This window comes from Musa acuminata, chromosome BXJ2-4 (assembly GCF_036884655.1).
Source record: "Musa acuminata AAA Group cultivar baxijiao chromosome BXJ2-4, Cavendish_Baxijiao_AAA, whole genome shotgun sequence".
NCBI classification, from domain to species: Eukaryota; Viridiplantae; Streptophyta; class Magnoliopsida; order Zingiberales; family Musaceae; genus Musa; species Musa acuminata.
In genome coordinates this window covers 23408492-23432671 of record NC_088341.1, presented here as the reverse complement: position 1 = coordinate 23432671, position 24180 = coordinate 23408492, and the positions used below count along the sequence as shown (strand labels likewise).

The 24180-nt window shown below is 41.7% G+C and overlaps 2 protein-coding genes across 3 annotated transcripts; one reads left to right on the top strand and one right to left on the bottom strand.

The window, feature by feature from the left end:
- Positions 1-5751: 5751 nt before the first annotated feature.
- LOC103981785 (putative lipid-transfer protein DIR1) lies at positions 5752-6069 on the bottom strand. The gene has a single exon (XM_009398525.3). It carries the CDS (start codon positions 6067-6069, stop codon positions 5752-5754), a length of 318 nt encoding a protein of 105 aa, XP_009396800.1.
- Positions 6070-6749: 680 nt separating this feature from the next.
- Positions 6750-23834, top strand: LOC135584020 (uncharacterized). 2 transcript variants are annotated; one of them, XM_065104251.1, is made up of 12 exons: positions 6750-6987; positions 7083-7226; positions 7350-7465; positions 8638-8792; positions 10637-10725; positions 10866-11397; positions 11610-11789; positions 20377-20561; positions 20687-20766; positions 22953-23064; positions 23344-23418; positions 23493-23834. In XM_065104251.1, the coding sequence occupies exons 1-12, from the start codon at positions 6892-6894 to the stop codon at positions 23676-23678; spliced, it is 1950 nt and encodes a 649-aa protein (XP_064960323.1). In that variant the 5' UTR covers positions 6750-6891; the 3' UTR covers positions 23679-23834. The 2 variants fall into 2 exon arrangements, with proteins under 2 accessions (XP_064960323.1, XP_064960324.1); XM_065104252.1 differs by having other exon boundaries at positions 6757-6987; positions 11613-11789.
- The last annotated feature ends 346 nt before the right edge of the window (positions 23835-24180 follow it).

Below are 24180 nucleotides of genomic sequence, written 5' to 3'. Positions count from 1 at the left end.
CTATCCTTGATGTGATTTCTTCGGGCTTAGTGGTCGACCCAATCTGAGTTCGATAAAAAGCATCCAAATCATATCCTCCATTCGGGCCTCGAAGGCTTCGAATTTAGCATTGATTACCTCCTCAGATGCGCTGTCAAATCTGTGATGTTAAAATCTCTCTTTTTTTGTCGGGTTAAGGCATGTATAGGTTGAAAGAGGTGATGGTCGAAAGGGTTGGTGGATTGGTGGATGTAGGCTGCGATTTAGGCTTGTTTTGTGGTTGTTTTGGGTGCAATTTGAGGGTGTGGTTTAGTGGAGTTTTAGGGCTATGGATGAATCTATAATAGATGGCAGCAAAGGTTTGATAGAAATCAGTGGAAGTTGCAGCAAGTATGTGCTGTCTTGTAAGAGCAGAATTATTGTCGAAGAAATAGTGGTTTCTCGACGAAATTTTCACCAAAAACTTGAGAGATTTGAGGAGGGAATTGACAGCAAAATTATAGTTTATATGACAGCAAGGATGTCTAATTTAATTAAGAAAATTTCAGCAGTATAACAGCAAGGAAATTGGTGCAAGCTACGATAGCAGAATTCTCATCGAAAAATTTCAACGGTTTGGGATGAAAATTTGCAGCAACACAAAATCATTTTTAGAGATGAATTCCTTAATAGATCAATCTAAAATGGAAGCCAAGATGATCTATAAAGTGTATAAAAAATTTTATTCAAAAAAAATTACAAATAGATGGGTTAAGGCAACAATATGCGGTTGAAATTTTCTGCATCACAGATTTTCAAATGGTGCATATTGGATGTAAAAGATCAGTAGTTTATATTAAGAATTTTTCGATAAAACCAAAGGAAAATCTACTATTAGGAAGTGTCAAAGCTATCATAAAAAATTCATAGTGATTTGGATAGAAAAAACATAGTAACAAGATCAAACAAATTGTGCTATGCGGTTGAAATTTTACAATGCAGATTTTCAAGTATAGCAGATTAGACGTAAAAGATCAATGGATTATATTGAAAAGTTTTTAACAAAATCAAAGGAAAATCTGTTGTTAGGAAGTGTCAAAGCTGTCATAAAAAATTGGTAGGGGTTTGGATAGGAAAAATGTAGTAGCAAGATTAAACAATCCATGCTATGCAGCTGGAATTTTGCAATGTATCTTTCGTCGTAGAGATGAAAACTTTACGACGAAAAGTTTATGCAGCAATTTTGGAACAATTTTTTTTTTAGATTTTCGAATAAGGATAACTAAATTACAGTAGCAGTAAGGTAGGAAACCAGAACCTGTTGCAATTCACGGGGAGATTGATCTACGATGGTGGAGATGACGACAGAATTTGACGACGATATTTTAAGCAATTGTGGGAATTGCTTTGGGCGATTATGGAGGGCTGATGGATGGCTGTAGAACGGTAGCGAGATGCCAAGAACGCTGCTCTAATACCAGGTGTTAGAACCCTTACATATTCTAAACTTGAAGTTGATCTCTTTAGGGGATCGACCTCCTTGGAACTCTATAAGGGTTTCTCCCTCCAAGTTGCTGCTCAAAGGCTGCAGAAAAGATTCATCTATTGCTTAGTAAAAGAGGAGGAACAGATGGCTATTTATAGGGTTTCTAAACCCTAACTCCTAATAGGACTCTTACTTAACTTCTATTCCTTTACAACTCCTAATTCTTCTCTAAGAAACAACCTTCAAACTCTAGTCGACCTCTTCATCTCTTTAATAGGAATCGACTTAAGTAGATTTTACATGAATGTCCCTAGTCTCTCGTAGCTAGCTAGAGTTCTAAATACTTTTCTCTTTTTGATTATAAATATTTTGTTTCTTTTCTCTCAATCCTTTTTTTTTCCTCAACTGTTAGTGCTCTCGTATCCAAACAAGAGGATGAGTTTGGGATATATCTGACATTGTTCTGTGATGCTCCATACTTAACTTCAGCACTAACATTTTGAGTTCTTTTTATTCTTATTCTTCTTCTTCTCAATTTTTTTTACTGTTCTTTCCAGTAAAAGGTCCTTAATATGTTTCTATTAACATCATTTCATACTATGTCAATTTATCATCATGACAATAATCTGCAGAGGATGCACCTAACATGGGAGAAGCCTCTACATGTCAAATCTGAAAGTGTTATTGGAACCACAGGTTTTGATCTAGACAATCTTAAAAAAAATATGTGGTCCAGAGAGGATTTGCGGGTATCAATAGATTGCTTGTGACACCCTAACAAAATCATAAGAAAGACCACCCAACCAGGCTGTCATGGTCTCTATCAGGTGGCTGCCACAGTCTCCACCTTCTGAAGCATCATTTATGCCAGTCAGTCTTGTGATGAAGTACACATGCTGTGATGAGGTATCATTGGCTTTTGCTAACAGTGTTGAGTCATACAATTATCAAGTGCTTTCCAGCTGCAAGTGCAATTTGCTACCTAATTAATATCAAGTGGGCTCGTATCACCATCCAAACCTTCTCCTTTCCAATGGCATCAAAGTTCATGATGCTGTCTTCTCTCTTCCATATTCCAAGAGGCACACTGATCGGAATAGTTCAAGTGCTATTGTGGATAGCTTTCAGAGACATTGTTCTGCAAAACTGAAGCTGAAGCATCACTATAAAGATTACAACTAAATCCACACACTACAATGTTCGAGATCTGGTCCACAGTGCTCTCTGATTTGAGACAGGGCCTTAACTTCTGTCTCAATTCAATGTTTATAGTTGGCATGATAAGTGCCTCCTGAGCTCTGTCCTCTTTTTCCACAACTGAGCGCAGGGTGGGATGTCCCCACATTGGCATCTCCATTTCAGCTGGAGATATCGAGCACTCTTTTCATGAGACCAGCAAGGAGGACCATGATAAGGTGGAACCCTGCCATCAATATGTATGCCTGTTATTTCATGTCATTTCTTGCCTATGTATGTTGAAAAAAATAGAAGATAAGAAGAATTATTGAAAAAACTATTTTATATTGAAGCTATTCTCCCCCAATTTATACATATTAAGAAGGAGAATTTCCCTCAATATAGTAGAGAGATTTTCTCATACAATTAGGGAAATCTTATCAGAGTAGAGAGATTTACTCATATGGTTAGGAGCTCCTATCAAGGATACCAATCTTGGATCGATACAAAGCAAACAGTTTACAAGTGAGAGGCTTAGTGAGTAGGGCAAGAGCAGATCGCTGCTACTGCGACGACGGTAGCTACGGCTACTGTGAAAGCTGCAACAGAGGAGAAAGCTACAATAATGCTACAGTGATGCTACAGCAGAGGAGAAAGCTACAGTAAAGGAAGTAGTTGCAGCAGAGGAGAAAGCTACAGTGATACTACAGCAAAGGAGGAAGCTGCAGCAGAGGAGGTAGTTGTAGCAGAGGAGGTAGCTGCAGCGATGCTACAGTAGAGGAGGGAGCTACATCGATACTACAGCAGAGGAGGAAGCTACAGCGATGTTACAACAGAGGAGAAAGTTGTAGCGATGCTATAGTGATGCTACAATAGAGGAGGAAGTTGCAATAGAGGAGGTAGTTGCAGTAGAGTAGGTAGTTGCAGCGATGCTACAGTAGAGGAAAAAGCTACAATGATACTACAGCAGAGGAGAAAGCTACAGTGATATTGTAGTGATGCTACAACAGAGGAGGTAGTTGCAGCGATGCTACAACAAAGGAGAAAGCTACAATGATGCTACAACAGAGGAGGAAGCTGCAGTAGGAGGAAGCTACAGCAGAGGAGGAAGTTGCAGTATAGGAGGAAGCTGCAACGATGCTGCAGTAGAGGAGGAAGCTATAGTAGAAAGAATATATAATGATTTGGTTGAGAAATCTACAGCGATTAGCTCTTAGTAGGAACTAAGGATCGACAGTTGATAGCGAGGCAGCATGGAGGAGAAGAGAGAAGGAGCGAGCAAGGGTTGGAGAGGGATCCACTACTAAGGGCGAGCAACCGACCGCACCAAAACAGGCCTTCGTTATTATAACCGCACCTGATGGTGACGTCGGGTATGGTCACGACAATAGCTAGGGTAGTAGTGAAAGCGTCATGCATCGTACAACGGACGGAGAGGGGAGTCCGACAGGGAAGCGAGTCTGACGGGAAAGATAAAGCCTCGCTCATCTCACTTGCTCTGATATCATGTTGGAAAGAATAGAAGACAAGAAAAATTATTGAAGAAGCTATTTTACATCGAAGCTAGACTATTATTGAACAACAGAGACTGACCATGGTGGTGGTGTATCAAACTTATCAACAATGAGGATACAAAATCTTATCTGATACTTCTACACATAAAATATTATAAATTTGACTCATTTACTTACGAAAGAGTTTGAAACCATATCTAATAATTTTTTTTACACTTCAAATATTGATCATATAATAGTAAATTCTCAATAAAAATATAAAATTTAAAATTTTATCTAAAAAATTTTAATGTTAACTAGCTTAATTGGTGGGTTTAAAACCTACCGTCACTATTTATCTTGTGTATACAATGCTCCCGTCAATATGAAATCCGGAAAGGATCAATGCACGTAACCTTAACGTCACTATTTACGTTCAAGAGAGAAAAATACTAGAAAATAAATCTTGAAGACATTTACATTTGGTGATAGTTACCACAGCAACTATGACCAAATGGCCATTGTGGTTTTTTTGCTTGTCATAGAGACATTTACAGACTCTCACGTCTGCTGATTTCTTCTGAAGCCCAAATTCCTATTCCTGCAACATTCCAGAGTTAGAGATAGAAGCATAAAACAAAGAAAGAGTAAATAATTTGTTGTCTCAATTGGAACTACCTACATATTCTACTGCCATGTATATGAAAAGGCAGGTGATCTCAAGCTGGGAATAAGCTTAGAATCTCCAATATAAATCTTTACAGGTCTGTTTCCCTGTTATACAAAAAAAAGAAAACGAATAAAGTCACCTGTACTCACAAAAGAGAAGAACATATTCATCATTTGCTCAGTGCATCAGTGGTTGCAAGCCTGATCCTGTGAGATGGCTCACCTCTTACAGGGAATATAATGCATCCTACGTGAGGAAGAAAGGATCGAACAATGCATTCAACTTTGCTCAGTTTTTCTGCCCTCCATCATCTCACCAGGAGCAAAAGCATGTCTTGGAGATTTCTTTTGCAAGGGTGATGACTCCTTGGTAAAGTCGACTTCGAACAATATGTTCTCTGGACTTGGCAGTCCAAGAGCTTTATCCTCTCTCTCTCTCTGTTCTGCCACCCATCGTTACTTCCTCCTTCCTCCTTCAGTATCCTTTCTTTGTTCAGACATGAAGCGTGATACGAGATGATGAATGTGAGGAGAGATGCAGTAAGTAGATGCCTTCTATATAGGCTTATATAGAACAAACTTATTCTCTACTGTGAATTCCTTACCATTAAAGAAGTTTCAGATCATGATCTGTAACAAAGAGTATAAATTTCATTCCATGGCTGTAATTGGAAATATTTATGTGTGTATATAAAGGAATGTTTCTGGTAGGAAATCTCTGCCATTGACTTTCTTGTCCACGGAACCGTGGTCAGAATTCAGATTGTCAAACACCAGAAGATGAATACCATTTTAGTGCATGTAGATGTAGTTTATTACTGATAACATGACGGGAAACATGGAGTTGTGAGAAGAAGGAATGAAGGGAAAAAGGACACAGTTACGCCACCTACAACAACACTTGCAAGTCTTCTTCAACCACTACACCACCAAGCACACAGAAGGAAAGAGCAGGCGCAGCGTCTCTTCTCAGCATGGCTGGGGAGGAGCGATGTTGCACTTGGCGGGGAGCTGCATGGCCTGCTTGGGGTCGATGCCGAGGTAGGGCAGCAGGTCGGAGTTCTTGTAGGAGCAAAGGCACGGCAGGTCGGCCTGCTTCAACGCCGCGCAACAGGCCTCGCTCGGCTTCTCCTCCGGCTTCACCATCGCGATGCACGGCTTGCACGCCGCCAGCCCCTCCTGGGTCATCTTGCACAGGCTCTGGTCCGCCGCCTTCGTGGTGGATGCCGCCACCATTAGGAGAACCATCGCCATTGCGACCACCACAGCCCTAAGCTTCAACTCCATCGCGCTCTCTCTCTCTCGCTCTCTCCCTCTTTGCTCCTCGGGTTGAATTGCCACCACAAGAGGCAGTACCGGAGATATGTAGTGCTGGTGCAACATGAAGCCCGTGACTGAGGTTTGTCCGGATCTGGGGATCACGAGACGGCTTCGGAAGCCACACGATTAATAACGTGCGCTGCTGCATGTTCTTTGTATTGGTGGATGGGGGGTGCTGCCCAGCAGCGAGGATCTGTCTGTAGTATGAGACGCCCGCCTCTACTGCACATGCTAAGGCTGCTACTGCTGCTGCTGAAGGTGAAGAAAGTTGACACACTTCCCATGGCGGATAAACCTCACTTTGTTTGCTCGTGAGTTCGGTGAGAGGCTTCATCAGAACAAAACCAGCAGCTGGTTGTGTTCTCATCAGATTGTACACAGCAACAAAAAGCCATGACAGTGCATGCATATGCTGATTCCTTTAGGATATGAGGAAGCAGATGAATCTCTAACCTGTGTTCTCGATCTGGATTCATTCAATACAATAAGCCTCAGTCCGTGGAAGCTTACTTGTGCTCGGGCCTGCGACCTCAATGGTCTTTGTATGAAGGGCCCATTTACATTGAGCCTGGGCTAGGCCACACATAATGGGCCGCAGCGATGACCGCGCCATTAACGCCTGTTTGTGGGCCGCCTTTACTTCCACTAGGGTTTGGGCGGTTCCTCCTCTTCCCGTCTCATAGTCAGCAAGCTAGGGTTTTACTAGGGTTTCCGTGGCTCCTCCTCCTCAGCTTCCTCGGATACCTCATAGTTTGTCTACACGACCCGATCGCTCTCTACCGCTTCAAGATGAGCATGAGCTTTCCCAACATCAGAGACCTCCTCGCATCCTTCAGCCCCTCTTTGGACTTCTTCGCCATCTCTTCCGGTGACGGTCGAATTAAGGTTGTCCGATCCCTCAATGTTTTGGCCGATTTAGGTGGTAACAATTTGAAATTTGGTTCGTGTTTACCGTTTTTAGACTTGAATTTTGGCTGCAGATATGGGACACCATAAAGGGTCAGTTGCAGACCGAGTTTTCCGATATTGCACCGTCTGATGCTTCGAGCTTGCTGTCGCAGCGGAAAAGCGGGCACCTTTCTCTCGACTATACTTGCATGAAATGGGTTCAACTAGAAAAAAAGGTTTATTTTCTTCTCGTCATTACCAAAAAGAAAAAAGCCTTAAAGTTATGAATTTATTGATATATTTGGCGTCTGCTGGTGATTCTGCGCGTATTGATGTCTCTTTGATTTCTGCCTTGCAAGAGGAAAAAAAAACCAGGAAATTCTATTTTGGTCTTGGGAACGGGCAATGGTGATGTTCTGGCACTGGATGTTTCTGCTGGTCAGTTGAGGTGGAAAGTCAGCGACTGTCATCCTGGGTGAGGTTTACATCCAAAGTACTATACTAGGTTGACTTGGAATATGCTGGTTTTTTTGTGTAAATTAGTTTGGTTTGTGGATGGGAAAAATATATGTTACTGAACCAAGATTGATGGCATTATATAAATTTACATATTCATCTTCTTCTAAAAATTCCACATTTTTCATAGTTCTAAGTTTTATTACATGATCAGTGTAATATCATTAGATGATCAGATTCTGTGTTGCCTCACTTGTCTTCTCCTATGATAAATTAGTTTGCACCTTGAAATCTATGTTACCTGGTCATTGAACCTTCGTTATAGTCTGTTGCTGGTTTCCCACTCTGTCGTATGATTCTTTATTAACAATGAGAACAAGCATTCCATCTGTTGCATCAATTGATAATCAGCTTTTTCAGGACCTCCACACTGCTGTCTTGTAGGGTTATGCCCATGCATTCTGCATAACACTCATTTATCTTTTTTTTTTCTCTCTCTCTCTCTCTATGTTATTGTAACTTTTCTTCTCAACACTCAATTGAACTAAATTTGCTTTTCACCATGCTTGTGAATATATCTCCTTTTGATCTTGACTAGGTAGAATGAATCCTGTATATACTCTTTGCTCTATCTTGAGAACTCTCCTTGAGAATTCCATAGATTTCCAGATTCCTTTTTGTGGCTCACCTGAAAACAGTCAATTAATTGAGTTAATCCTTTTCTCTGGAGAGAAGTTGTTCTGCTGAAATTTATGACATTCATTATAATTCACAATTTAAATCTGCTGGCAGAAATGGAGGTCCTTTTTTGATGTTCATGGTTTAATATAGTTGAATCTTCTAATGAGATTGGTACTGTGACTTCATTTCACAAATCTTTGAAGAAACATATCTTTTGCATGATACACTGATAAGTGAACTCTAGTTGGATCATTTCTGATCACAGTTTGTATAAGACAAAGTATAGCTTTCAACTAACTCATTTCTAAATTGGCAAAGTGAGTTATATGTTGAACTAGGGATGTTATTATAAGTGTTATTTTCCCAATTATGATTCTTTATTCTGTGACTTTTTCAGATACAGTTCTTTGTATAAAAGGATCTAATTTTCTTTGTTCTTTCCATATGAATTTTTCTTCTTGCATAAATTCTATGACTTTAGGCTTAATGGCAGAATTTGATAAATGGCAGGGGTGTTACTGCTGTTTCTTATTCCATGCTTCGTCGATATGTATACACAACAGGTGTTGATGGTATGGTTTGCCAGATTGATACATCAACAGGGAGCACACTAGGCAGATTTAGAGCATTTACAAAACCAATATCTTCTGTGTCAGTTTCTGCTGGTAAGGTTTTGTATATTGAAGCTGAATGCTTTTGGTTTGTTTATCCTGGTTTTAGTTATGGCTTTATATTAGTGTGTATGTTCATCATAAATTGGGGAAGGTCGTGTATTGCATCCAAGAATATGATTTTATGTTGTGGCACAGATGTTATTTTATCTTAACTATACCATTAGCATGTTATCACATTCATTTTGCCTCTAGTTGTAGGAACTCTCAATCTAGAATATTGACATTTTGGAAATAATTCGTAGGATATTGACACTTCAGAAAGTGTTCCAGGTTATTGAGACTTAAGAAAGTACTCCTAGTATTTACCTACAAACTGCTTGTAGATGCTTCTCATCTAGTGAAATTTAGCCATTTGGACTCTGCATCAGTTTCTCTGGTGGTAACTAGTGCCTGAAATGTCGGAGACTACATTATTTCATGTTTAAGCTGCATATTGTATGAAGAACGGAATATACTTTACAATGCGCAGAAACCCCACCGTTCATAAATTTCTTGAAAAGGTTCAGTTATAGGCCATCAACCAACCAGCACCTTTTGTAGCTATTGTTGTCTCTTCCCTTGTGTAATTAATTAATCTTTGTCAAGCTAAATTTGTTGATTCTCTATAATTAATTTATTGGAAGCCATATGGACTTGTTTCAAGGCATTAAAAAAAGAAGCTAGATACTGTGAAAATAACTGGTGTTATCATCATTAATTTAACCATCCATTTGATTAGATAGTAGTTCATAATTCTCGAGTATCTAGGTAGGAGCTGCAAATGACATTTCTTTCAATTAAAATATGCACTTCGAAGAGTTAGTTCATTATATGAATTATGGTCGGCATTTTGTCAAAAACTTTTGGACTGGCCTGCCAATAACTGTTATTAAGCTGCAACTGTTTCAAACCAACAAATGTTAATTAAGTTTGTATATTGTCAACATATAGTTCAAAAGTTGATCATGATGCTCAGGGTGTACTTTAAGTGGCTCTCGGAAACCAAGATGTTCTCTTCACATAATTAAATTAGTTTTATATTCTTTTGATATTGAAATTAATGCACATTTGCCATATCTGCATATTCTTATCTCTATCTAAAGTACCATTTTGAGGTAGTATGAAGTTTGAGGTGTTCTATTTTTGGACTACATTCCTCCATTTATCAAATGCAATTTGAAGTGGAAAAATGGAGACAAAGATTATTTTGCCAGAAACTTTCTTTATTGTAAGTGTTATCAAGTTGCATCTACTTTCGAACCAACAAATGGTATCAAGTTGGTGTGTTGGCAACACATAATTTAGAAACTGATCATGATGCCCATGGTTCTTTTGAGATGGCCTTTAAATCCTGTTTTCACATCAATTGGGTTTCTAATTTATTGGAATGAAACCTAAGGTAAATTTGCCATTATATCTGCATAGTTTCATTTCTCTTTTTAAAGTAACATTTAATTCTGAGGTGGTGAACAGCAGTCTTGTGCATAATTTTATTTAGGGAAAGTATATTACATGCTAATTTGGCGAGATTACTACTATGTGTGGATTGATATACTGTAATCTATGACCAGTTAGTGGATTGTTGTTTATAAACACAATTCAAGGATCAATATTCATGTACTTTATGCAGTATGTTAAAGGACATTTCATTCCTGATTCTATGCTTTTGTGGTGTTCAATATTCATGGGTATACGAGGCTTTACAAGAATAAACGTCCTTCATTTATTCTGAAGGCATATTTGAAACAAATGCACCATCATTAAGCTTTATGGACATGACAGATAACCTAGTCTCTATTTCCTTTTAATGAAAAGAAATGATATTTATATAACTGAGCTTATGTTTTCATTTTCAGATGGTAAAATATTGGCCACTGCTGCTGGTCAGTTGAAAACTTTCAATTGCTCAGATAACAAAAAGATACAGAAGTTTCCTGGACATCCGGTATGTTATATTCTTGCAACGTGGATCATCCTTTCTTTTATTCCATGTCCTTTATTTTCTTTCCTTCTTTCATTTCATCCTCATTATATGCCTTGTTTGTCATTTTAATCAACTTGACTAAACACCACAAAGTTGTTTAGGTGGCTGTTCGATGCATGATTTTCAGTGAAGATGGCCAATACATTGTGACATCTGGAGTTGGTGAGAGACATGTTGCCATATGGAAAGTGGGCGGTGGTAAAAAGCAATCTGCCATCTGTATCCTCTCAATGGATCATCCAGCCATTTTTCTTGATTGCAAAAAGTTAGATAATGATGGCAAGGATGGAGAGGGACTATCTGTTTTGGCCATCTCAGAAATGGGTGTCTGTTATTTTTGGTACGGAAGTAGCATTGAGGAATTGGGCAATTGTCAACCTACAAGAATCTCAGTTTTTCTGGAGTCAAAAAAGAAATTTGATGTGGCAATATATTCTGCAAAACTTCTAGATGTACCCAAACCTGCTTCTGGGCAAGTATTTGTTGCTTATGGTTCACTGGTAAAGCCATCATTTCAGAAACTCTTGGTACAGTATGGTGTTGACATAAAATTAGGTGACTTCAAAGGCGGTGTTCTTATACCAATTGACAGTTTTTCGATCTCTCAGAAAGGACAAACTATGGACATGAAAGGTATGCTATACATATTACCTAAAAGGGACTATGTTATTATACGATGAATACTTTTAGCTTAAAAACATGAACAATGTTTGTCGCAAATCAGTAGTATCGTAGTTCCATATTTTAATGCCTGATGAAATGATATTACTTGTTTTTTTTTCACTATTGAATTCTTTTTTGTACTATTTTTATATCTTCTAGAGGTGCTAAATTTGTATCTGTAGCAGAAACGGTGACTGCACTTGATCGAGCAAATGCAGAAGATGCTATTCTTCCAGTTCCGAAACTATATGCACAGGATAAGAAAAGAAAGCACAATGTGACAAAATTGATTACAGATATCAAGAATGTGGAGGTCGATCCAATTATCAATAAGAACAAGGCTCGGTCTGCACATAGAAAAGGTAATACTTTTTTATAGTGTTGAGAATGGTAGTGAAATTACATTATTTATTTATTGAAATGCATAGTGAAGACCTGGAAGAATAACCATAATTAAGTCAGTAGGATTGTTGTTGTTATTGCTAATACTCAAAACAGTTTTTTGCCAAATCATCCACTTGTTTTCTGATACTACTTTTAGCTCCACTAGTGTTCCTTGGTTTAATGAACTTAGATCACATCAACTCTTGCGGTTGCAAATTGCTTATGTGGTCTATTTTCTCCATTGTAAAATTTGCCTTGGGATATGTGTCTGTCATTACATCAAAGGACGATCATATAGTTTGGATTCTTTTTTCTGAGCCTCCTCAATATAGTATCCTGATTCCTACTCGGAATTCTTTGATGATCATGGTGATGAACCGATGATAGTTTAGTTTCAGTAAGTTATTGTCTCATTTTGGAGGAATGGCTACACAACATCATGGCTTATCTTTAGCAAATTAATTCATGGGAAGGATCAAACATGCAGATGTTGAAAGATTCTTTTATTAAGTGTAGTATACTGTCACGAACGGTCGTCACGCACCCGCAACAACTCCGTTCAACGAACCGTTCGTCGCTCACACCTGCATGTACAGCTGCTTGACAGCATATTTTCTCTTGGTTTTGGGTCATTTTGCTTGTAAAAATGTAAGTTCGAACAAGTTGCAGCGTTGCAAAGCGACCACTCACCGAACCGAGCAAAACAGCCCCAAAACAACCCAAAACAGCTCCGTTTTCGCGTGCCGCGGGAGGGTTGCGGTAATCTGCCTCCGCTCACCAAAACGTCAGCCATCTCAGCCCCTTTGAACCCCTCGGGTGGCACAGGGCTGGATGGGGCTTCGGTTATATACCGGGCGTTGAACTCTCTTTCGCAAGTTCGCACGTGGCCTTTACAGGAACTTGTCTTCGCGCCCGGGACCAGGTGAGCGGCTGTTTGTGGGCTTGCAACTGTTCGTTCATCCTTCTAAAGCCTTGTTTTCTCCCTCTCCCTCTTTTCTCTTGTGCACGCAAGGTGCTCGCTGAATTGCTTGTAAAGCTTCCCCTTTTCGCGAGACTTCGGGACTTGTCCGTTGCTCGTTCTTTCGAACTAACCAACTTTCTCTTTTACAGGTCCTTCGGGACCTGCGAGAGGTTACAAGTGGGCTGATTCTTGCGGAGCAATATCGCAAGGGCGAAGCGCGACTTAGGCAACGCAAGCTAAGTTCGCGTCTTTGCCGCAAGGGTGACTCGCGACTTAGGCAACGCAAGCTAAGTTCGTGTCTTTGGCCGCAAGGGTGCCTCACGCTTTAAGCAATTCCAACTAAGGCCGTGACATTGTGGTATCAGAGCGGGCAAGCACTTCGAGCGAACAGCGAACGAACTTCGCAACTTCACCATGGCAAAGCATCGTGGCGAATCAAGCAAGACGGGGCAAGCTGGAGCCTTGCCCCAAGCAGCCGCAGGTGGGCTGCATGTGCACACTCGCTCTCATGCTGTTGGAGTCGCTCAAGAGGAGCGCGGCAGCAAACAGGATGAGCGAGAAGTTGGTTACTCTCCGCGAGCGGAGGAAGCGCAATCTGGAGCGCTAACTGGGAAAAAGAGTCACAAGGAGAGACTCACAACGGCGGAAACCCACCTGGATGTTCTTGAAGCGAGCATGGAGGAACTCTACCATGGCCAACAGAGGCTTGTTGGGGTAGAGAGCTCGCAAGAGGAAGTGGAGTCCAGGATCGACAAGGTCGAGGCCCTAGTCGACCGACTGTCTGATGACACCAAAGACTCCGTGCAACACTTACAGGATGTTGTGGCGGAACTCACTGCAAAGGTGGCCATGCTCACAAGGACACTAAATGCGGGAGGAAGCAACACCCGCGTTGCACCGCCACAAAATTTGAGGCCACTTGAGCCTCTTGGATGTGGAGGGGCCAGAGATGCCAAAGAGCTCGAGAACTTTCTGTTCGACATGGAACAATACTTCCGAGCTACGAGGCCCGATTCTGAAGATACCAAAGTTTCTATAGCAATAATGTATTTGAACGGAGATGCGAAACTTTGGTGGCGAACTCGTTGGGAGGAGATCCAACAAGGTCGGTGTCGAGTCGACACATGGGAGGACTTGAAGCGGGAGTTGAGAACTCAGTTCCTACCGGAGAACACAGAGTTCGTCGCAAGAAGGAAGTTGAGACAACTCCGCCAAAGTACCACCATCCGAGACTATGTGAAACAATTTTTTGCACTAATGCTGGACATACAGGACATGTCCGAGAAGGACAAGTTGTTCAGCTTCCTCGATGGTTTGAAACCATGGGCTCAACAGGAGCTAAATCGAAGGAATGTTACCGATGTGGTCGGGGCAATTGCTGCTGCAGAAAGGCTCACCGACTTTGTTTCCTCTGAAGACCCAGCAAGAAGGAAACAATCTTCAGTCTATCGCCCTCCAAAACATTCTCGAGGGAAGGAGCTTGGGGGCGAACAAAAGAAGAAGAGCTCCCACAAAGGGCCGAACCCGAAAGGCAAGGCCTCAAAACCTGGAGGATGCTTCTTGTGCGGAGGACCGCACATGGTAAGGGAGTGCCCACAAAAACAGGCACTCAATGCTTTAACGGCTTCCATCCACCCCCCCGATCGGACAAGGGCAAAGCTGTTGCTCTTAGTTCGAGCAATTCTGAATCCAGCAACGACGACGAGTCGCAAGGATCCCGAATGGGAGCAATGCGTTTGTTGAACGCTATGCGGGGTCAAGTGGGGGAGAACATGAAGACAAAGGTACAAAAAGCAGGGAGTAGTGAGCTGATGTATGTGGACATCAAGCTAAATGGCCAAACGACCCGTGCAATGGTGGACACGGGCACTACCCACAACTTCATAGCCGATCGTGAAGCACAGCGACTTGGGTTGACCTTGGAGAAGAGCCCAAGCCGAATGAAGGCGGTGAACTCGGAGGCCAGGCGAATCTCCGGGTTGGCGAAGGGAGTTCCCATCAAAATCGGGACTTGGAGCGGAAACACCAACATGATGGCCGTGCCACTGGACGACTTCCAAGTGATTCTTGGAATGGAGTTTATGCACGCGGCGAAGTTGGTGCCGATGCCGTTCTTGAACTCCCTATGTATGATGGGAGGCGATGACCCCTGCGTGGTTCCCGTCTCTCGGAGAGGAACTACGGAGCCCCAACACATTTCGGCATTACAACTGAAGAAAGGGGTGCGAATAGGCGAATTGACATTTGTGGTTGCTATGAAGCTAGAGCCACTCAATGAGGAGGCCATTCAAGAACCTGCTATGGTGGCGAACGTCCTAAAAGAGTTCAAAGACGTTATGCCACCCGAGTTGTCGAAGACTCTTCCACCATGCAGAGGCGTGGATCACAGCATCGAGCTGGAGCCAGGAAGTGAAGCCTCCAGCGAGACCACCCTACCGCATGCCCCCGCCAGAGTTGGCAGAACTCAGGAAGCAGTTAGGTGAACTGCTAAGCGATGGTCTCATCCGCAGCTCTAAAGCACCTTTCGGAGCTCCAGTTCTCTTCCAGAAGAAACAAGATGGGAGCCTCCGATTATGCGTCGACTACCGAGCCCTCAACAAAGTAACAGTGAAGAACAAGTATCCCATCCCGCTCATTGCGGACTTGTTCGACCGATTGGGCAAGGCTAAGTATTTCTCAAAACTCGACCTTCGGTCGGGGTATTGGCAGGTGCGCATTGCTGAAGGCGACGAAGCGAAGACTACCTGTGTGACCAGGTATGGAGCGTTTGAGTTCTTGGTGTTGCCTTTCGGCTTAACCAACGCTCCGGCCACATTCTGCACTCTCATGAACCAGCTATTCAAGGAGTATTTGGATAAGTTTGTGGTCGTCTACCTGGATGATATCGTCGTCTACAGTCAAACGCTCGAGGAGCACGTCAAGCACCTTCGGACGATTTTCAAGGTTCTCAGGGAGAACACTTTGTTCGGGAAAAGGGAGAAATGCTACTTTGTTCAAACTGAGATCTTATTCTTGGGGCATCGAATCGGTGATGGCTCCATTCGGATGGATAAATCGAAGGTGCAAGCAGTTGCGGAATGGCGAACTCCAAAGAAGGTGCCAGAGTTGAGATCCTTCCTTGGTTTCGTCAACTACTATCGACGCTTCATAGCGGGATATTCGAAGCGGGCAACCCTACTGACGGAGTTGCTGAAGAAGGAGCAGCCTTGGAAGTGGTCTGACAAATGTGAGATAGCATTCCAAGATCTGAAGGCTGCTGTTCTAGAAGAACCGGTGCTCAAATTGCCGAACTATGGAGAGCCCTTTGAAGTCCATACAGATGCTTCGGACTTCGCTATTGGGGGGGTACTCATGCAGGAAGGTCATCCGGTGGCCTACGAGAGCCGCAAACTCAACGAGACCGAGCGGCGGTATCCAGTGCATGAGAAGGAGATGACAACAGTGATCCACTGTCTACGAGTTTGGCGACACTACCTCCTTGGGTCGCGATTTGTGCTGAGGACGGACAACATCGCCCTGAGCTATTTCCAAACTCAGAAGAAGCTCTCCCCAAAGCAGGCGCGATGGCAGGACTTCCTGGCTGAATTTGATATGGCAATGGAGTACAAGCCCGGGAAGGCGAATGTCGTGGCTGATGCGCTGAGTCGGAAAGTGGAATGCGTGAATGCCGTACAACTGGAGGGCAGAGGCCAAGCAAGTCAGTTGCACTCCAACTTCCTTTCCCGAATCAGGGATGGACTGTATAGTGATCCCCAGGCAGTTATCCTGATGCAGCTCATCAAAGAAGGCAAGGCAAGGCACGACGATTTTGGGTCCAGGAGGGACTTGTTTACACAAAAGGGAATAGGGTTTATGTTCCCCGAGTGGACAATTTAAGGCGTGAGCTCTTAAAAGAGTGTCACGATTCCCTTTGGGCTGGACACCCAGGCATTAACAGAACGTTGGCTCTCGTGGAGAGGGCCTTCTACTGGCCGAAGATGGGGATTGATGTGGAGGAATATGTTCGAACATGCCTTACTTGCCAACAAGACAAGGTGGAGCAGCGGAAGCCGGTGGGACTTTTGGAGCCGTTGCCTATACCAGAAAGGCCATGGGAGAGCATTTCCTTGGATTTCATATCAAGCTTGCCACTTGTAGGGGGACTCGGATCGATACTCGTGGTGGTCGATTGGTTTTCAAAGTATGCAACTTTCATTGCTGCTCCCCTACACTGTTCAGCAGAGGAGGCGGCCAAGCTGATGATGAAGAATGTAGTGAAGTATTGGGGAGTCCCGCACAATATCATTAGCGATCGAGACGCTCGGTTCCTAGGACGATTCTGGACCGAGCTGTTCAAATTGTTGGGGTCGAAGTTATACTTCTCTACAAGCCTCCACCCCCAGACGGATGGCCAGACTGAAAGGATAAACTCGCTCTTGGAGCAATATCTCCGGCACTACGTGAGTGCTAATCAACGAGATTGGGTGAAGCTGTTGGACATTGCCCAATTCTCCTACAACTTGCAGCGGAGCTCTGCATCCAACAAGAGCCCCTTCGAGATTATTACAGGACAACAACCGTCGACTCCGCACACCATGGCAATTGGGTATATTGGGAGTAGTCCATCAGCCTATCATTTCGCAGAGTGGCATCGAAATGCAGATATTGCGCGGGCTTACTTGGAGAAGGCGGCAAAAAGAATGAAGAAGTGGGCAGACTTGGGAAGGCGACCGCAAGAGTTCAAAGTTGGCGATTTGGTGTTGGTAAAGCTCCAACCAGCATCACTCCAATTCTTTAGGAACAGAGTCCACAAAGGATTGGTGCGCAAGTATGAAGGGCCCTTCCCAATTATCAGCAGGGTAGGCAACGTCTCTTACAAGTTGCAGCTGCCGGCGTGATTCAAAATTCACAACGTTCTTCACGCCAGCAACCTAAAAGCCTACCACTCGGATCCGCGAGATGCTTCCCGAAATGTTCCAACTCGGCTACCTCCCATCACAGCCTCCTACGAGAAGCGAGTGGAAACCATTCTGGCGGACCGCAAGATAAAGCTACCCAACGGAGCTGAGCAGACAGAGTACTTGGTGAAGTGGCGAAAGCTTCCCCGAACTGAAGCCAGTTGGGAGCCTGAAGACGCCCTGCGACATGAAGAAGAAGTCATCAACAACTACCAACAAGCGTCGACGAGGGCGTCGACAGTTTAAGTGGGGGAGAATGTCACGAACGGTCGTCGCGCACCCGCAACAACTCTGTTCAACGAACCGTTCGTCGCTCACGCCTGCATGTACAGCTGCTTGACAGCATGTTTTCTCTTGGTTTTGGGTCATTTTGCTTGTAAAAATGTAAGTTCGAACAAGCTGCAGCGTTGCAAAGCGACCGCTCACCGAACCGAGCAAAACAGCCCCAAAACAGCCCAAAACAGCTCCGTTTTCGCGTGCCGCGGGAGGGTTGCGGTAATCTGCCTCCGCTCACCAAAACGTCAGCCATCTCAGCCCCTTTGAACCCCCCGGGTGGCACAGGGCTGGATGGGGCTTCGGTTATATACCGGGCGTTGAACTCTCTTTCGTAAGTTCGCACGTGGCCTTTACGGGAACTTGTCTTCGCGCCCGGGACCAGGTGAGCGGCTGTTTGTGGGCTTGCAACTGTTCGTTCATCCTTCTAAAGCCTTGTTTTCTCCCTCTCCCTCTTTTCTCTTGTGCACGCAAGGTGCTCGCTGAATTGCTTGTAAAGCTTCCCCTTTTCGCGAGATTTCGGGACTTGTCCGTTGCTCGTTCTTTCGAACTAACCAACTTTCTCTTTTACAGATCCTTCGGGACCTGCGAGAGGTTACAAGTGGGCTGATTCTTGCGGAGCAATATCGCAAGGGCGAAGCGCGACTTAGGCAATCTCAAGCTAAGTTCGCGTCTTTGCCGCAAGGGTGACTCGCGACTTAGGCAACGCAAGCTAAGTTCGCGTCTTTGGCCGTAAGGGTGCCTCACGCCTTAGGCAATTCCAGCTAAGGCCGTGACAATACGGCAAAGGTGTATAAAACATTGCATATGGAGTTTGATGTAGTTGAATATTGTCCTACCATCAGTTTGAGAATATATAGAACAAGATGCAACATCATATCTGACATCTGTGGCTTGCATGATATTGTGATCGGATATGCAGTTGCTTCATAAATGTTATACAAAGTTATCATTCTGGCTATCAACCGTATATTTCTACATAAGGCTAATTAGTTCTTACGTAACATGGTTATTAGGAATGACACTAGATGCTACTTCATTTCAAGGAATAATAGAAGCCCCTACAGAATATTTTAGAGTTACAGAAAAATAAAAGATTGTCTAACATGTTTTAGGACTGATAGAGGCCTGTTATTTATAGTATTCTAGTAACTATTCCCAAATTACTAGCTAAAACATTATAGAAACAAAAACTCCTTGTGACGGAGCAGTCTTGGCGTATATTTTCTCATGCTGTCGGTGTTCTATTTTTTCATTGCAGTCCCTCATCAGTGAGTTATTAGGGAGCTGCTAAACTCCCTATCTGACTTGAGAATGATATCCAAGTTCTGTGGATCTTTTGCATATGTCATGAGAGACGTAGCTTCTGAGCGAGTCATGGTCAATGCATGAGACAGCACTAGTAGGGCTTGATATTGATGAGATGGACCGGTGTTTGTAGCTGACTCAATGTGATATAAGAATCGTGTCTAGCAATTGTGTGGTGGAAAAGGTGTGGGCCATGTTCAGTGAGCACTCCTTAATGATAGACATTTATGACTATTGGAAAGCCATATTTGGAAAGCTTGATTTAGGCCCAAGAAAGGTTGGCTCGGCTTGCAATATCATATGTAGTCCAGAGTTGAAGGAAGGTGGGCCACATCATTACATAATAGTCTTATAAATAAACATGCTTGTATGCCCATAAGTTTTATGGTTGGATGTTCTCTTTATTCATCTATGCAATCATAACACTTCAACTAGAATTTTATTTACCAGCTTATTGTTTTGGAGGTTGTTTCACTTCTTCCAATTGAAGAAACACAATATAGAGGCATCACTTCGAACATAGCGAACCTTCTTTCTTTATTTTTTGGATAGAAGTTTATGTTCTTCCTGGCAAATTTTTTTATTAATAATGGAAGAAAGCAAGTTGAGCTAGAGGTTAAAAGCAAAGAAAGCATTGAATAACATAAAATTATTTTATTTTGTTTGTAGTCTGGATCAGATTTTCAGCACATTGAATTCAATTCATCAGATGCCTCTTGTTCAAAGTCTCTCATTGGAAGAAAAAACCAAGATAAAGCTTCTCTTTGTTTTCTCTTCATTTTTCCATGGAACTTCATAGTCATTTGCTCGGCAATGATAGAAACATAGAAGTTTGACCTTTTGTCTCTTTTTATCAATACATTACTTTTTCTTTAAATGCATAAATTCAGGACTCATTAATATTTTTAATATTGGTTGAAGTACTAATTTTTAATATGAATTATGATTCCATTAACATCTTATGAAATGAGATTAAATGCTTTGTTCGGTTATAGTCAAGCTCTCATGTTGGTTGGCTTTTGCATTTAACTTCCAAAATCAAATTTTCAAATGTAAGTCCAAATCTAAATTTGTTCACTGGTGCAGTGGTTCTGCAAAGAATGGAAGAGGATGGTACTATATGCATAGAGGATAGACTAAAGGCATTGGGGATTGTCACCGAAAAGGTTGATCTCAGGACAAAAGATCATGCCAGTAGTCCTACTAATACTGTTCTGGATATATATAGTGGGGGGAAAATATCAGTTGATGTAAATATGCCTCCTAAGAAGGTTTGTGTCTCTAATATGGTTAGTCATAAGATTTAACAAGTAAATTATTGATAAAAAATAGCCGTGTATGCTGTATTGAGATTATCTAGCTGTAAAAGCTGATTGTGTCTTTCTCATATGAGTAGATAAGGGCGCATATCTTATCCATGAGCTCCATTGATGCTTGCAAATCTCTAGAAGTCCTCATATCTGCTTTGAAAAAAAGGTATGAAAACTTTTACTTATATAATAACTGTTAATGACTTTATAGCAACCGTTAATGACTTTATTCTTGTATTTTTGATGCTTGAATTTGGGGGTTCTATTCCAAGAATCAGATTCGGTGATTTCCCATCCATAAAATGATTTGTAATTACTAGGCAGTTGTCCCTGAGTTATGTTTGTTTTAAATTCTTATGAACATTTCTAAATATGGATTGAGAAATGGGGTGGTTTTGTAACTCTCTTAAGATTATTGTTCTAATATCAATGTCTACGCATATGCAATCCTAACCATATAAGGCAAAAATATTGAGTTCAGTATTGATTGATTTAAATATCATACCTCCTCTAAGCTATATGGAGAATGTGCCTTGTCATGTTTGCCCTTTTACCTTCTACATACCAGAGCAAGCCCTTATGAGAGCTTCGGTCACTAAATCCCTTTTAGTTAAGTTGGATGGGACGGGCGGGCAGTTGAGCTCCTGAACAGCATGCAACCAAGGTGGGTTGGATTAGATTAAGGGTTAACCATTACCAGCTTTCTTTATTAATGACTCCACAAAATTTGACAAACTAAACCCCAACTGAAATCTTGGTCGAATTTATTTTACCCTGAAAAGCTGGGCTAGGACTGTTAGGGCTGGGTAGCTTCATAGTTTTTGGGTTATATTGCAATATAGAGGTTAAACTATGGAGTAAAATTGCTTGCTTGCCTTTTTACTATATTATATATGTCAAGAAACCTTTGCATAGTCACATGCACAATAGTTGTGCTTCAGTCCCAAGTCCTGTTTTCCATTGATTAACAATATACATTATTTTATCATTTAGAAAATTTCCTGATAGCCTAACTTCATCTTAGTTGTCACCCTTTTATTGTGGGCCTTGTTTTTGCATCATGACAATTAAGCATTCAGAATAACAGATATTTCTAGGTAGGATTTAAATTTTGATGACAACTTCCCATGCCAACAAGTCTCTGGAACACTATGTGCTAGTGTCCATGCTATGCAATGTGGCAAATTGACTGGTGTGCTGCTTTATTGAGGTAAAAAATACTGCATATAGATAGAGCTTCCATGACCTCTTAGAATTCTCTTTTCTAGCTTGGGGCTCGATCTTGTGCTCTCTCTTGGCTTTGGCATGATCTTCTGCCCTCCCCTAACCTCCCATTCAGTGGAGACAGCAAAAGAAACAGTAGAACATCAGGTTGTGTGAGTCCTATCCTTCTCTTAAAACCCTAAAACAAATGATATTGAAGATTATTATTTTACCCTTTAGTTGGACTCAACTCCAAAGGCAAGTCCGCACATAACATGTCATATAAACTGGAGGTTCATTCTTGGTTCTAAATAGGCTGGCCCCCCTTTCTGGTCCTGGTGATGGCCTTATCACTCAATATAGTTGGTTGCCTTGAGGTGGTGTCTTGTCATTAATCTTGGGTTTATGGTGGCTAAGTTTGATCCTTATTAACACTGTTAGATCTTCTCAGAATTTCACAGGAATTATATGGCACCAAAAATTGGTAACTTTGATGAGTCTCATCAAATGCCTAAAAGTATTTAGATGACTATTTGAGAAGTTACTTGTGGTAATATCACTAAATCATGATCCTGGTTACAGGTACTTGAAAAGGAAACTTAGAGAGATTTTTGGTTGGATTCTGGTTGGGTCGGGCTGTAAAAATATGCTAGAATTGCCCCACATTCCAGAGCCTCCAGCATCAGTCACACAATCCACTAGCTTCATAATTTTAACCAGCAATAAAATCTAATTTATGTACTTCGGATAGATATTATGACTTCTATTAATCTAATTGTACAACCAGTCGATCTAAATTTGGGAAACTTTAAACACAACAGTTATCATAAATCAATCGTAGAAAACAGAATTAGTACCTCAAGAAATATTCCTGTATGGTACACACTTCTGAAGGTGCTATTATTGTTTCCATGCCAACTACTTAGGCTGCAATCACTGTCAAGTGCCAACTGATTTGTTCGTTAATCCGAGAAAGTGTCATCTACATCATCTATAACTGACTTCTGCTAGTCTGTCAGCATCCACCCCAGCTTATAGTCTAACCTTTTTCAATATTTCTGTCGCACTGCTGCTTGTAGAATTGTATCCCTGGATTAAATTGTATCGCAATGCTGATGCCTAATAAACAACTTAATTTTTCTTCAACAGTTCAGTCAGTTCCAAGCATATATTTCCGTGGATATATTACATTCTAGTCAACCATGGTCAATTTATCATATCTCAAGATTCATCAGTCCAAATGCTTGACGGTCTACACAAGGTATACCCAGATGCAATCTTGCATATTATTTTCCTGTTGATTTGTTCCTTGCATACAAGCCTATGTGGTATACCTCTTAGGTTGTAAATTGTTTATATGCATTCATAATTCTGTCATTTTTCCTTTTATTTTTTTTATTTTAAATTTGAACTTGAAAATCTTATAGCATCTTCATTTATGTAATCACCTTACTATAAACTGCAAAGCTATACTCAAATCACATAGTCATCTGTTGGTTGTCCATTGTCGGCTTACATGGTATTGTATTTTCTGTGGCAGATGATAAAATTGAAATGTGCGGCTATTGAACCTTTATTAAAGCTATCTGGTAGATTTCAACTGATCATGACACAGGTAGGTGGTACCGTACTCATTATATAAACTATGTGAACTGTTAGGTTCTGCTAACATGGTTGATTCTGTTTCAGATCGATAAAGCTGCTGGAATGAAAGCATCCATGGATGAGCGTCACGGTGAAGGTGACAAAATGCTAGATGAAGATGAAGATAATGTTGATGCCGAAGAAGACGATGACGAAGATGAAGAAATCGATGAAATGGTGTACGGAGAAGACGAAAGCAGTAGTGATGAGGATGACCAGCATCAGACATGAACAGTGGCTGCGAAGTTTTTGTGCCTGAATCTTTTAGATCGGGCCACATTTTTGTATTCTTGTATCTGAATAGTGAGCAATGATTCTAAACTTTTGTATCCTTGACAACTTACAAAGAATTTGTTATAATTTAATTGTGATATTTTTCATGGCAAATTTGCTGAGTTGAGTTATTGTTGAGTCTCCTGTGGCAATTGAGTTTACGCGTACAGCTTCTGTGATCTCATGGTATTCCATTGACTGGTTAGCTCCATGATATCTATCTAAATTGGTAAACGAATCACCCGACTTTGTCCACCAGAAAAAGTCAACTACTCTTGAGTTTATCAGTCGGAATTGGCCAAGTTTGACCTCATAGCTTATTGATGTGAAGGCACAGAGTGTAAGCAATTTTGTTGCATACTTTATAGTTTCTAGAAAAAATATGTTTCTAGAAACAAGTTGACTTTAAAGGGCATGCTCATGTTGACCCATATGCTAATTTCAAAGTTGTTGCCACTGG

Bases quoted from the DNA above. Each gene is read 5' to 3' on its own strand.
- LOC103981785 (XM_009398525.3), bottom strand. From the start codon at position 6,069: ATGGAGTTGAAGCTTAGGGCTGTGGTGGTCGCAATGGCGATGGTTCTC.
- LOC135584020 (XM_065104251.1), top strand. From the start codon at position 6,892: ATGAGCATGAGCTTTCCCAACATCAGAGACCTCCTCGCATCCTTCAGC. The intron at 20,767-22,952 runs GTATGAAAACTT...TTTCTTCAACAG, and splicing joins ATATCTGCTTTGAAAAAAAG to TTCAGTCAGTTCCAAGCATA. The intron at 23,419-23,492 runs GTAGGTGGTACC...ATTCTGTTTCAG, and splicing joins TTCAACTGATCATGACACAG to ATCGATAAAGCTGCTGGAAT.